Consider the following 14,419-nt stretch of genomic DNA (forward strand, 5'->3'; position numbering starts at 1 on the left):
AATCGCACTGGCTGCCTTCTTCGAAAAGCCTCTAGCTCTCGAGAGTCTTTCGATAGTCTGAAGGCAGTCAGACGAAGAGCGTGGAGGCTTTGGAGTACCTTCTTTACGTGTGGCTGACGTAGAAGGTCTACCCTTAGAGGAAGACTTCTGGGAACGTCTACTAACCATCGAAGTATCTCGGTGAACCATTCTCTCGTGGGCCAGAGGGGAGCAACTAACGTCAACCTTGTCCCTTCGTGAGAGGCGAACTTCTGCAGTACCTAGTTGACAATCTTGAACGGTGGGAATGCGTAGAGATCCAGATGTGACCAATCTAGGAGGAAAGCATCTATATGTATTGCTGCTGGGTCCGGGACTGGAGAGCAATAGATTGGAAGCCTCTTGGTCAGCGAGGTTGCAAAGAGATCTATGGATGGTTTACCCCAAGTGGCCCAAAGTCTCTTGCACACATCCTTGTGGAGGGTCCATTCGGTTGGAATTACTTGCCCTTTCCGACTGAGACAATCTGCTATGACGTTCAAGTCGCCTTGGATGAACCTCGTTACTAGGGAGATGTCTTGACCTTTTGACCAGAAGAGCAGGTCCCTTGTGATCTCGTACAACGTCAGTAAGTGGGTACCTCCTTGTTTGGAGATGTACGCCAAGGCCGTGGTGTTGTCCGAGTTTACTTCCACCACTTTGCCTCGAAGGAGATACTCGAAGCTTTTCAAGGCCAGATGAACTGCCAACAGCTCCTTGCAGTTGATATGCATGCTCCTCTGACTCGAGTTCCACAGACCTGAGCATTCCCGACCGTCCAGTGTCGCGCCCCAGCCCAAGTCCGATGCGTCCGAGAAGAGAACGTGGTGGGGAGTCTGAACAGCCAGGGGAAGACCCTCTCTTAGGTTGATATTGTCCTTCCACCAAGTCAGACAAGACTTTATCTTTCCGGAAATCGGGATCGAGACCGCTTCTAGCGTCTTGTCCTTTTTCCAGTGAAAAGCTAGATGGTATTGAAGAGGACGGAGGTGTAGTCTTCCTAGTGATACAAACTGTTCCAGGGATGACAGCGTCCCCACCAGACTCATCCACAGCCTGACTGAGCAGCGTTCCTTCTTCAGCATCTTCTGGATGGATAGCAGGGCTTGATCTATTCTGGGGGCTGATCGTCTTGTTGTTCAGCAACGTCCTCATCAGATAGTTCCTCATCCGAAAACTGATGAGGAAAACGGCAACGGAGTGGGCAACGTCTGGCTCGCTGAGTCCGGTCGCACTGGTGCATGCGTGACGGAGCCGGACGCAACGTCATGGAATTGCTGCAAAGTCTGTGAACTGTCAACAACCATGGGTGCGCGAGGAAGCACAGCGTCCACCCGAGACTGTCTAGACCGTCTGGGTTGTGCAGTCAACACCATACCGGGTTGCTGAGGTTGACGCACCGCGTCAAAACAAGTCACCTCTGATGGTTGTTGAACGTCCTGAACGTCAACAACCACCTCCGAGCGTCGCTTAACGTCAACGTGCGGCTGGCAACCCACACTGGGTCGCATCGGTGGAGGAACCACCTCAACTGGTAGACGCGAGAAGGTTACCTCAGCGTCAACAGGACGCACACCCGACCGGTTGGAAGGTTGTTGGCCAGAAGGTTCGGCAGCAACCTTCTCCGCATTAAAGTCCTCTATCAAGGACGCAAGCTTGGACTGCATGTCTTGCAGCAAAGCCCATTTAGGGTCTACGGGAGCAGGTGCGGCAACAGACGGGGTTAGCGACTGAGGCGGTACCGCTTTCCATCCCTGAAAGCCTTGTTTATGCATGACATAATTGTACAGCAAAACTTCAAAGGCTCGAAAACAGCTGTGAAGTTGACCTGTAAAAAACTTGGAGCGTGTCCTGGCCAGGCGCCAGGGAGAGTCTACGAGATTTGAGAAGTCTATCTGGGCAGAGGCAGGAACTCCCAAGCCGAGAACTTCTCTCGTGTCATATCAGACTCTCGCTCTATAAGCCAGTTTAAAAGAAGGGAAAGCAAAGGCTGTATCCCCCAAACTCCTCCTGGTGATAAACCAGTCGCCTAGCAGACGTAAAGCTCTCTAGGAGAGCGAGAGAGCACTAGCTTATAAACAACGGCTTCGAAGTAGCTAGGCCTAGTGTAAGCTCTGACGTTTAGGCGAACGAGGAGCAGCAGTTACAAAAAGATCCGGACAAAGATCCTTAAAAATCAGCATGATTTAATTAAAGTCCATAGAGGGCTAAGCAGCTTTAGGCTCCTCTCCGTCTGACAGAGTCCTCAAGGGAATATCAGTAGGAGGGGGAACAGCAACTTCCTCATCTAAAGGAACCTTGTCCGATAAAAGCTGAGTCTCAAGCAAGGGAGAGACCTACTGTGGTGGCAATGCTTTACAAGCAGAGTCCACACACACTGGTGCATTAGTAGCGGACCAGGACGCAACGTCATGTAACTGCTTGACAGTCTGTGAACTGTCAACAACTGAACTGTCAACAACTGAACTGTCAACAACAACAGGTGCGTGAGGACGCACAGCGTCCACTCGAGACTGCTTTGACTGCCTAGACTGAGCAGTCAAAACAACTCTAGAATGCGGAGGTTGACGCACAGCGTCAAAACAAGTCAACTCCGATTGTTAGCGAACGTCCTGAACGTAAACAGGAGCATCAGCAAGTGGCCTAACGTCCAAATGTGGCTGAAAATCCACACGAGACCGCATCGAGTGTGGTTCTAAACAACCTGACTGACGTGACTTAGCTACGCCAACGTCAACAGGATGCACAAAGGAACGTTAGGTTGGCTGAAAGCCAGGATATCGATGAGATAAACGGCTAGACTCAACGGACTAATCGGCAGAATAGTCTTCCATAAGGGAGGCAAGCATATTCTGCATGTCTTGCCGTACAACCCATAAAGGATCAACGGAAATGGTTGCGGTAAGAGACGAGGGTAACGTCTGTGACCGCAACACTTTGCCAACAAAAAAGACTCTCGGAGTCTGTGTTACGCTTTTGTTAGGCGGCGAGCAGTTTTCCGATGACTGCATAGGGTCAGAGCTGTCCTAATGGCTGCAACCAGGACGCTGGACCTGTCCTGAAAGGACTGACTTTCGCTTAAGGGTCTCGAAACCTTGTTACAGGTTTCTTATGCGAAAAGCCTTCGGATGACGAGGAGAAAAACGTCTCTCTCGCCTTATGGTAGGGGAGATCTTGGTAAGATACACCCGATACCATAGAGGGAAACGTCTGTTCGCTGATCAAGGCCTCTCGAACCCATAAGTCGTATGACATTACTTCTCCCCTGGGCTTGGGAGCTTGCAAGAGGTCCCGGACTAGGTGAACGACAGGCACGAACAGACGAACCCTCGGACGCAACACTGTAACACTTTGCGTAATATCACTTTATCACTACGATTTTCTGTTTTGCACTTATTTCACTGAAATCGAAACTTTTACTGATTTCTACCTGAAGCACGCAATTCTACCCTCATCAAAAGGTAGTAAATGCGAAATCAGGCGTATAATGCAAGCACATTAATACCAGCAAAAAAAAAAAAAAAAAAAAAAAAAAAAAAAAAAAAAAAAAAAAATACCCTCATCAAAAGGTAGTAAATGCGAAATCAGGCGTATAATGCAAGCACATTAATACCAGCAAAAAAAAAAAAAAAAAAAAAAAAAAAAAAAAAAAAAAAATAAAAATAAAAAAAAAAAAAACAGTAAACATCTTTTAAGATAAAAAATTCAGTGGTTGGGGAAGAGAATAAACACTAGTTCATTCAAAACTACGTTTTCAATCTCTCACCGTACATTGCCTGGGGACGAGAATAAAACTAAAAACGTTTTATCCTTTCTCCCCGTACAGAGACTAGGGACGAGAGTAACTCGAGAACAACGTTACCCGCTTGAACGGAACGTTTTCTCTCCTCTCTCTCCCTCCGTCTCTATCTCTCTCTCTCTTTCTCTCTTGATTTCGCACCTAAGAGAAGAGCCCAATTACGTTTCGTCAAAAAAACATGTTATTTGACCAAAGGAAAAAACTGAAAGGTTTTTCAATTAAAAAGTTCCTTTAAAATAGAATTTAAAACATTTAAGCTTTGAAAGAAGAATGAACAAAACGTCAGAATCGATTTACTCTTTCTGCAAAGTGAAACCGTGATACACTCTCTCTCTATCGTAACGATAGAGCGCAAACTGCGTAGCATAAATAAACTAAACGTTAGTTCATCTTTGAAAACAGTACGAAGACTATTCAAAGAAATACTTTCATAAAAACTTTCATTTAAAAAGTTTTAAATCCTTAGCTCTTTAAAAGCTATTTACGATTTAAAGGGCTCAACGTTGATTAACTTCGGTTTGCAAGTTAGGACCGCCTACTCTCAGGAAAGGTCGCATATAAACAAAACATTAAAATTAATTTTTTATGTTTGTTATAAATGGAAAGTTAATCGAAGAGGAAAATCTATAATTAATTTATAACGTAATAAGATAATTACTAAAAGCCTAAACACACTTCCGTCTAAGGGAAGGGTCGGCCATTTAAAAGTCAAAGAAAGTCCATACTCTCTTTGTCACCAAAAATTAAATCTATCCAAAACGAGTTCAAGATTTAAGATAAAACACCTGCACTGCGAAAGCCCAAACCAGAATATAGTACTTCACCAAAGATGATGGGAAAAACTCCAGGTTTCAACAGCGAGTTAAGTACGTCTTGTCGACACGTCGACAGAGAGAAAATTGAGTCTTTGTTTACATGGAGTTTGGTATCTGGCCGACAGTTGGCGCTGATGGGCACACCCGCAACCTGTATAGCGATCGCTGGCGAGTTTTTTTGTACAGTTTTTTGTCTGTCGAGCAACAGAGTTGCAGCTATATATTCACCGGCTAAGTTAAATATTTAAAAATCTATAATTACATATTACTGAATGCCTACACAGCAGGATGCAGTACAATACATAAAAAATGTCCATTAATGTTGCTTCAACCAATAGTTATGTATTGTAATACTGTAACCAGAGACAAAAGAAATCTTAATGATAAAAAACTGGATGTTTCTATGCAGTAGTATCTTGTTATTTATAGATTCTCTCTCAAAGCTGGTTAAATATCAATGTCTTCCCTAAAAAAAAAAAAAAAAGTGAAAAAAAAAAGTTCATTTTTCCCCCCCCCTGTACAGTAATAGACCTGCCCCTCTAGGGGAGTATTGGAATCATATAGCAGTGTATGGTAGCACTACTACATTAGTAAACAATACCCCTTTGTCTTTCAGTTCTCGGCACTCTAGGTTCAACTCTAACCGTGGTATAGATTGTGATTTTGTGTTTTATGAATTCTACTGTAACTTGTCATTAATCAATATACAGTGCAGTAGTAATTAAGAAGTCTTCTTTTGGCTTCTATGTCTTGTTGTGATAGTTACTGAAGGGATTTATTGCTGGGTGATAATGAGCCTCATTACCTTTGTGTCATATATTGGAGGCCATAAATAATGTGACTTCAATAACAGTTGTGAAGAATGCATTTCCCTCTTCAGTTCCTCTTTGAAGGATTAACTTTAGTAGCTGTTCATGTAGAAGATTTAAGTCATAAAAGAAAATTGTTTCCTAATTCAGAGGTAAAACTAGGGATGACTAGGCTACTTGATTACTATGTAAGTAAAGTTGCTCATGCCACATAAGCTTCATAAGCTTTTTACTAAGTTAGTGTAAACTTGAAAGACTAGCATGCAAAGTTGGTGATCCTAACCTAGCCTACCCAGAGTCAAATCTTAGGCTAACTCATCAAGTTGTGGCTAACAGTTCTGGTGTACCAGTTAGTAGTGGCTAACGGTTCTGATGTGCCAGTCAGCTGTGGCTAACGGTTCTGGTGTGCCAGTCAATAAGGGTTCTGTTAATACAGAGTTCATTATAGAGTTGATAGCCTCTCCTCAAGCCTCACTCTCTCAAATTACTTAAGGCCCTTTTATTTTCACAATAGCATTTACATGATCTCATCAGTTCTATATCCTGGGTCCTAATATCCCTCCAACTGCTAAAGGAAATGCTCACGAGCAATCTTTGTTTACATTTATCAATGTGAAGAACATTGACAAAATAAATAGTATGTGAAATTTTGAAAACACAATAGTTTCAACACAAATTTTTGTGCTGTACTTGAAAATAAGAGATGACTTCAGGATGATTTGGAACGTACAGTTGCTGAGCTCTTTCCATGTAGGATTTTTTCTCTTTTCTTCTTTTCTTATGAGTGCTCTCACTTTACAGGATACCAATTGAAAGGTAGGCGGTGGTTTAATGTGAATCCTTATGTGTTGTGTACTTTTTGTGAAGGACAGACTGTATGCAGGTCTTCGCCCTGGTGTCATTCACGATCTTCCAATTAGGAAGACGATAAATTCGGCTTAGTGTTATTTTTCCTCGGAATGGAATCATCAAGTTCGGACCAAGTATTTACCCTTACCTGTGTCCAATAGAGAACATCTTATTTAATCAAATCTTTCCTGGTAGTTATCATGCTTTCATCATCAACTGTTTGGAGAAAACAGTATCAGATGGTACAAAAAAAAAAAAAAAGAGGCTACAGGTTGTTTACTAATTTTGTATTGAAATATAGATAACTGAAGCTCTCTCTCATTTCATCTCCTATTTTGGTCCATTTAGAATTTTTGTTGAATCAGTAGTACAGTTTTTGTTGAATCAGCAGAACACAGTTTGAAGCAATCCCCTGTAGACAGGCTTTGACTTTGTCTTGTGATACTTCTTCCTGTCAGGAATCTTCCATTCTCTGTAATAGAGATGGTTGTCAGAGTTGCCCTCTGGTTTTTGAGTTGGCAAAAGTCCCAATTACTATTTGATAAAAAGATCAGGCAGGGACTAGAGAATACCACAATTTAGGTAGGAATATTTAGGTGATATATTATTGTTTTTAAAGCTCTTCTATGCCAATGCCTTCAGTTAAAGGAATCCAGATACATTATGCAATCTTTGACTTACGTTTCTGGACCAAGCACTAGTGTTCAGCCAGTGAGAGTGATTAAAGATGTAGTTACATCATAATCATTATCTCCTCCTACACCTATTGGCGCAAAGGGCTTCGATTAGATTTCGCCAGTTGTCTCTATCTTGCGCTTTTAATTCAACACTTCTCCTCCTTCGCGCTTGTGTATTTTTGTCTAGTTAGAATACAATTATGGATGGTAAAGCAAAGCAGTTTTCTCTCATATTGTTTGTTAAAACTACTTGGTGATTTGGTAAGGAGTTTTGATAATGTTTATAAGATAAGATGTATCAAGTTGGTCTGAGTGTGAATGTATTTCTAAAAATGAGGTATCCACATCATCATCATCATCATCTCCTTTTACGCCTATTGACACAAAGGGCCTCGATTACATTTCACCAGTCGTCTTTATCTTGAGTTTTTGTTTCAATACTCCATTCATCATCTCCTACTCTGCACTTAGTGTATTTTTGTCTAGTTAGAATACAATTATGGATGGTAAAGCAAAGCATATAGTTTTCTCTCATATTGTTTGTTAAAACTACTTGTTGATTTGGTAGGGAGTTTTGATAATGTTTGTAAGCTAAGATGTATCAGGTTAGTCTGAGTGTGATTTTATTTCTAAAAATTAGGTATCCACATCATCATCATCATCTCCTCCTACGCCTATTGATACAAAGAGCCTCGGTTACATTTCGCCAGTCGTCTCTATCTTGAGCTTATAAATCAATACCTCACCACTCAACATCTCCCACTTCACAGTTCATAGTTCTCCGCCATGTAGGCCTGGGTCTTCACACTCTTCTAGTGCCTTGTGGAGTCCAATTAAATGTTTGGCGAACTAATCTCTCTTGGGGAGTGCAAAGAGCATGCCCAAACCATCTCCATCTCCCCCTCACCATGATCTCATCCACATATGGCATTCAAGTAATCTATCTTATAATTTCATTTCTAATCCTGTCCTGCCATTTAACTCCCAATATTCTTCTGAGGGATTTGTTCTCAAATCTACTACATCCATTGGAGATTGTTTCATTGTCATACCATGACTCATCCATACAGTATCATAGATCTCACTAAACTGATATATAGTCTGATTTTTATATGTATTTTCAGGCGATTTTAATTCTAAATTTTAATTAACCTAAACCTTTTCTGGTTACTGGAGGAAGAGACAACCAGGACTTTCCTACCCTTTATCAATTGTTCTTCTTCTTGTCACAGGAGTCATGGTCTAGGTGGCCAATAATTACTACAGTATACAAATTTCATTTTCTGTTATAATTCTTAAGACCACAGATGTTAACATACATTATTCAAATGGATGTTGAGCAACAAACCCGTACATCACCAAAGACAAATTAAGGACAAGCTACATGTAAAACTACGAAAAAATAAGACACAATATTCACCTAGTGCTGTTTTTCTTTTCATTCAGCAAATGTAAGTAAAGAGTTTGATATAGAACAAATAACCACATTTTGTGGGAATATGAAAAGAAAATACTGCTACAGAGTACAGTATTTAGATTATGATTTTTCAGTTTTGTAAGATAATTAATCTTTTTAGTGATTTTTCTATAAATAAACAGCCAAGAAATGTGACCAATATCTAGGCAGTGAAGCTATTAATTTGGTTATAACTCAAAAAATGTTTGCGACATTTACTTTCTTGAATTTGATTCCTTTTACATCATAGAAATAAAATTCTTCCATTGATTTTGAGTATAAAATTGAAAATACGAAAATTTCATACAATAATCTTCTACAAAAAGACATACTGTACCAACTTATTTATATATACAGTACTGTACAATATAAACAACATACATACATGATTAATACCATTATGCAACTTTAACCTACCTCAATTTTCTGAACCAATTCTATTTCTGATGGTCGATGAACTAAGTTTGTAACCTTGCCTGTATGAGTACTTCCAACTCTCCCAATCCTTCCGCAGCGATGTATATAATCCGAAATGAATTTTGGAAATTCAAAGTTTATGACCTGAGCAGCCTGATAAAAAGTAAGCAAAATTTGTTCAAAATAAAATAATGAAAGGTCATTGGGTTATCTCAAAAATATGAATTCTACGAATGTTATCCAATATGACATCCTTAACATACCTTGGATGTATCTAGTCCTCTAGATGCCAAATCTGTACACGACAATGCTATGACTTCTCCGTCTTGGAATTTTCTGAACTGATCATTTCTGACAATTGCAGGCATATAGCCATTTAGATTGACGCAAGAGATGCCATTTTCGTTTAGGAAAAGGGACAACCAATCACATGTTTTACTATTATTGCTGAAAAGACAAAAAATATTTTTCAGTGATCCACTTTAAATTAAATTCAAAACATTATGATGTATAAAATCATTTCAGTCAACTATAAGAACTAAGGATGGCCTTGAATCCAGGATTATTAAAAATTACCAACAAAATATAAATTACTGTACTCTTAAAAACAGCTTTTATTTCACTGGTATAGATCTATGGATTTTACAACTGCTATCCAAACCAGGTAAGAGAGATAATTGAATAATATATTGTATAGCTAATCAAAACAAGAAAATTACTAATTGGGAGTTGAATAAGACGTGCTTCAATTGTAGAGTCATGTAAAATCAACCAGAAATGCATACTAACTACCATGGTAGAAAGGACACTCAAAAATAAAATAATAAATCGCCCAAGGAACCAATCCCCTTTTGTCTAAATTAATCAGTTTTTCTGGGTCGACCTGTGGCGGCCGGTGAAAAGAGTCCTTCTAATATACCTTTTCTGATAAAACCTTCCAATTATACCAGAGAAAGATAAAAGCATGGAATGCTGAGGTTACAACCCTCGCGCGAGCACCTTTTGGGTGTCGTGTATAAAGCAAAGGCGCGTGAAATCCACTATTCACAGGTTGTCTTCCATTTAGTTAATTCCTTCGTCAAAGGGATGGGCCGATACAAAGGCCCTAGCCAAACCACCAGCGCCACACCACCCACGCCCCAACGCGAGCGCCATCTGAACAACATCCTTCTTTTTGGACTTCGTCATTGTGAAAGTTTTTTGTGGTGCTCTCGGCTTTTTTAACACTCGTGGATTTATTTTGTCATGTCCGAAGCTCCATCTTCACACATTCCAATGTTAAGTACCATAGTTTGTTTTGACAGCTTTTTATAGTACCGGGCTTTTGTTTTATATCCAGTATAGTCTGTTTTATTATTCCCGTCTGGCCCTTCACGGCGGCCATTGTTTGTTCACTTGTCTTGGGAATTCATCTTTGTCTGCCCGTTTAGTACTCTGTCACTTAGGTTCTTGGTTAAGTCCCTGGCCTTATGCCTTTGGAACCGTTAATATTTTTGCGTTATTATGCTCATGGTACTTTTTGCTAGCAAGTCCAGCCTACGAACAAGATAGCGTTCTAGCTTTGTTATTGTTTAGTACCCGCCCCACCGAGGCGTTCGTCACTCGACTTTGCTATTTTTTTTTTAGGTTTTAGCAGATGCTATTCTTCGTTCGTAGTCTTATCTTGATGTACATTTTTATTTTATATGTTTATAATAGTGTTGTGTGCTTATTAGTCCTGATTTTGTGTCCAAGAGAGCGAGAGCTTGGGGTTCCCGTTTTCTGTTCACAGTCACGAGTTACCCCTTTCTCTCATTTTCTTTCTTAGCTCCGGTGGGTGAGTGGATTTCCCGTTTTCCGTTTTGTGCGTTCAACGGGTTCTCCCTCCCTCACCTCTCCCCCTACGGGTGTATGATAACTTACGAGTTATTTATTTTTGGTTACTTTTCAATAGTTAGCGTTATTTTTAGGTCCGAGTTTCGTCCTCTCCCCGTTACGGCTTGGGAGTAGTTATGAACGTTTTTCCACTCCGCCTTGAGTTCTACTCCGCTATAAGGGATTCTCAATGACTATCGTTCTATTGTTATATTTATATATTGTTTACTACATGGGACGGGCTTCATATTGTTTAGATACGACCCTCCGGTGGCCCTTACTGCGGTCTCAGGCCACGGCCATATCCACAATAGCCATTGTTATTACAATTGTGTTATTATTCACAATATAATTATTCAGGACCTTTCTTCTCCCTCCGGCTTCACCGGAGATCGTAAATACGCTTTACTATGATCTAAGCCTTAGCCTTTAGCTGCGGCTTGGCTTTTATATCATTCACAATTGAATTATTAGCCACAATTGAATTATTCAGGACATCTCATTACCCTCCGGCTTCACCGGAGGTCGCCCATACACTTCACACTTATTTGCCTTGCCTTTAGCTAAGGCTGGTGTTTATATTTATTTTAAGGGCATGCCACTGCTTCCCCGACCCTCGGAGGTCGGCAGATTGCTTTAAGTTATTTATTCTTCTGTCATTAACAGACATTAGGTAAATTACAATTATACAAACAATTGAATATTAAAGTGCCAACAATGGTATGGGGCTGTATCATCTTAAAAGTGATATTCAGATATTAGTTAAATGCGATATTGGAGCTTAGGGAATTCAGTGAGTGCCGGAGCTCTAAAATAATAGGGTTTTTTAACCCCTTATCAGAGTTTCAAGAAACACCAGACTCATGTCTCCTTTCTTTTACAGAAGGTCCGTTGTGCTCCCGAAGGATGCCCTGCCTCGTTCAACGACCCCGTTGGGCATGACCTCTGTCGGTCTCATGCGCACTGCTCCATCCCCTTTATCCGGGAACCGGGCCAGTCCCAATACATGGTCTGGTTCCCGGATTTGTGCTCGCTCTGTTACGAGCTGTCGTCAATTCTACTGAACGATGATGTAAGTGGGTTTTCCTTTTGTTCCTTATTTCTCGTTGGCAGACACTAATTTAGCCATGAATATGATATACACAGTATATTTTGGAGAGCAAACCACCTCCTGCATCACTAATCACTGCAAATCTTACAGGCCGATGATGTCTCTCTTCGTTCAGCAAAGGCTACTCTTCGTCCGTGGGTGTCGGGCTTCGGCAGGAATGCCCCGTCTGGCGCACCCTATCTCCTCGATGGAGACATGGCCTCCCATCTCTTCCCAGGCTCGACTACTGCTGCAGTCTCCCCTGACCTTGCTGCCCCCTTAATTGAAGAAGTCAGGGCCACCATTTCCGCGGAGGACGAACCTCTGTTACCGCTGGACATGGCAGATCTGGATATAGACGTAGAACCCAGGGACGAGCAGGTAAGTGGTGCCGAGTTGGTGGAAACCCTTTTCTCTCCTACTCCCTCTTCTACCTCTTCCTTTCTAGGTTTTGATAACTCTAAGGCTTCTCCTCGGGATCCCTCTGCCTCCGTACGACCCAAGGTGAAGCCACTTCGAACTTATAAGACTTCAGCTTTGCCAGTATCAACGTCACCGGTCCCCGGACCCTCGACAGCTCCTGATATTCATATTGCTCCTCGTAAAACCACGACTCCTAAGAAGTCTAAGTCTACCAAATCCAAGACAAAACCAACGGGTGGCTTTCAGGTACCCTGGGGCGATCTCGTCCCCATCGAACTGGTCAGAGATTTGGTCCGAGAACAAATTCAACATCACTCTGGGGCGATGACAGAGATTAAGGATATGATGGCTACTCTGATCCGCGCCGGAACTCAGCTTCCTCCCCCTTCTGCCCCAGACGCATCGAAGCTACCGCCCTTCGATAAAAACAATCCTTGGTGGTTTGCCTTGCATGCCCCGTTCTTAGATGGTTCCCTAACTCTGGAGGGCATAGGCACCCGCCCTCTAGAGGACCTGGAATTCTACCCCCCGGGCCTAGAATTCCCGTTCAATGGTTTCGTACGTTTGAAGGAACATGCATTGGTCCGTATGGACAAGGTACCGAAGGAAACGATGATATTTCCAAAAGAGCAGGTCCAGAACACTATCAGAGTGGGGGTGTATTAACTCCAAGCTCACCCCACACAAAGGTGCCTACACTATTTTTACGACAGCGGCCTCCATCTCTTTGCCGCTCATAGACAAAGTCACAGAGCTGACTATACAGGCCATCAAGGAAGGCTCTTCCATGCCGGCTCTCAAAGAGACGGACCCCACTTCTTTGCTTATTCCGGGTACCTCTGCAACCTGGGATGCCGCGGCTTCTACCTTCATAGTGGGGAAGCTAGACCCGGACTGTGCCTCTACTCTTTTCTCTGAGAAGCTTCCCAGATTAATAGAGAGTCTTCTCAAAACTGAGTTCGAGACCCGTACTAGACTAGCTAGGTCCCTCCAATCCATCACCTCCATGGAGTCCCTAGCATCTCTTTACCCAGAGGAAACGCTGTTCAGAGTCGCCACAAAGAACCAGCTGCTGTCCTACCAAATAGACCTCCATGACGTCTGGTCAGCTCGGGTTAGTTGCAGGAAGTTCGTTCTGTCTGAGGCCTCCATCAGGCATGAGCCGAACAGGCTGATAGCCTCCTCCTGCTGGGGTAAGACCCTCTTCCCTCAGACCGAGGTGGATAAGGTTCTTCAGGACGCGGCGAGGGCAAACCAAAATTTGCAGGTAAGGTGGGGTCTCTCAGCCAAAAAGAGGTTCGAACCCCAGAGACACACGTTCTTCAAGAAGAAGCAGAGGTTTAGTCCTTACAAGACTGCCCGGGGTACCTCGTCCCCACAGTCTTCCGCTGCCTCGACTTCTCGACAACAGGCGCCCCCTCAGCAGGTAGTCTACCTCGCTGCTCCCCCTGGTACACAGCCCAACCCCTCTTGGATGTCCTCTCCTGCATACAACCCTGCCTACGAATCCTCCGGTTCCTTTCGTGGATACCAAAGAGGAAGTTTCAGAGGTAGAGGATAGTTCCGCCAACGCGGCGGTCCTAGAGCAAGGGGTTCCCGTGGAGGGAGGGGCCCTAAGTTCACTCCCTCCCAATGATGTGATGCTGGTAGGAGGGAGACTTTATCACTTCCGGGACCATTGGACCTTCAGTCCATGGGCTCACAGCATAATATCCAGGGGCTTGGGTTGGAAATGGTCACAGGGATCCCCTCCTCCACCAGTGACCTTCTTCCAGAGACCCACTCCCATCCTGGAACAGTACACCGCGGAGTTACTCAAGAAGAAAGCAATCAAACGGGTTCGATCCCTGAAATTCCAAGGCCGCCTGTTTACAGTCCCGAAGAAAGACTCGTCGGCATTGAGGGTAGTTCTGGACTTGTCGAAGCTCAACTCTTACATCCTTTGCGACAAGTTCCGTATGCTGACTATCTCTCAGGTACGGACCTTACTTCCCCGTGGGGCCGTCACCACCTCTATCGATCTTACCGACGCCTATTATCATGTCCCAGTAGCTCGAAACTTCTCTCCTTACCTAGGCTTCCGTCTCGGCAAGAGAGCCTTTGCATTCAAAGTCATGCCCTTCGGTCTCAGCATTGCCCCCAGGATATTCACGAAACTGGGGGAGACGGTGCTCGAGCAACTCAGACACCAAGGGATACAGATCGTCGCCTA

The 14,419-nt window shown here is 42.9% G+C and overlaps 1 protein-coding gene across 1 annotated transcript in view; it reads right to left on the bottom strand.

Annotated features, from left to right (window-relative positions):
* The window catches only part of Dbp21E2 (putative ATP-dependent RNA helicase Dbp21E2), a 114,702-nt gene that overhangs the window by 2,557 nt on the left and 97,726 nt on the right, over positions 1–14,419 (bottom strand). The window contains exons 11-12 of the mRNA XM_068361174.1: positions 9,104–9,287; positions 8,841–8,993 (exon numbers count right to left, since the gene is read on the bottom strand). Of these exons, the coding sequence (XP_068217275.1) occupies positions 8,841–8,993; positions 9,104–9,287 (337 nt within the window). The remainder of the gene's footprint in view (positions 1–8,840; positions 8,994–9,103; positions 9,288–14,419) is intronic.

This window comes from Palaemon carinicauda, chromosome 37, assembly GCF_036898095.1.
Source record: "Palaemon carinicauda isolate YSFRI2023 chromosome 37, ASM3689809v2, whole genome shotgun sequence".
NCBI lineage: Eukaryota > Metazoa > Arthropoda > Malacostraca > Decapoda > Palaemonidae > Palaemon > Palaemon carinicauda.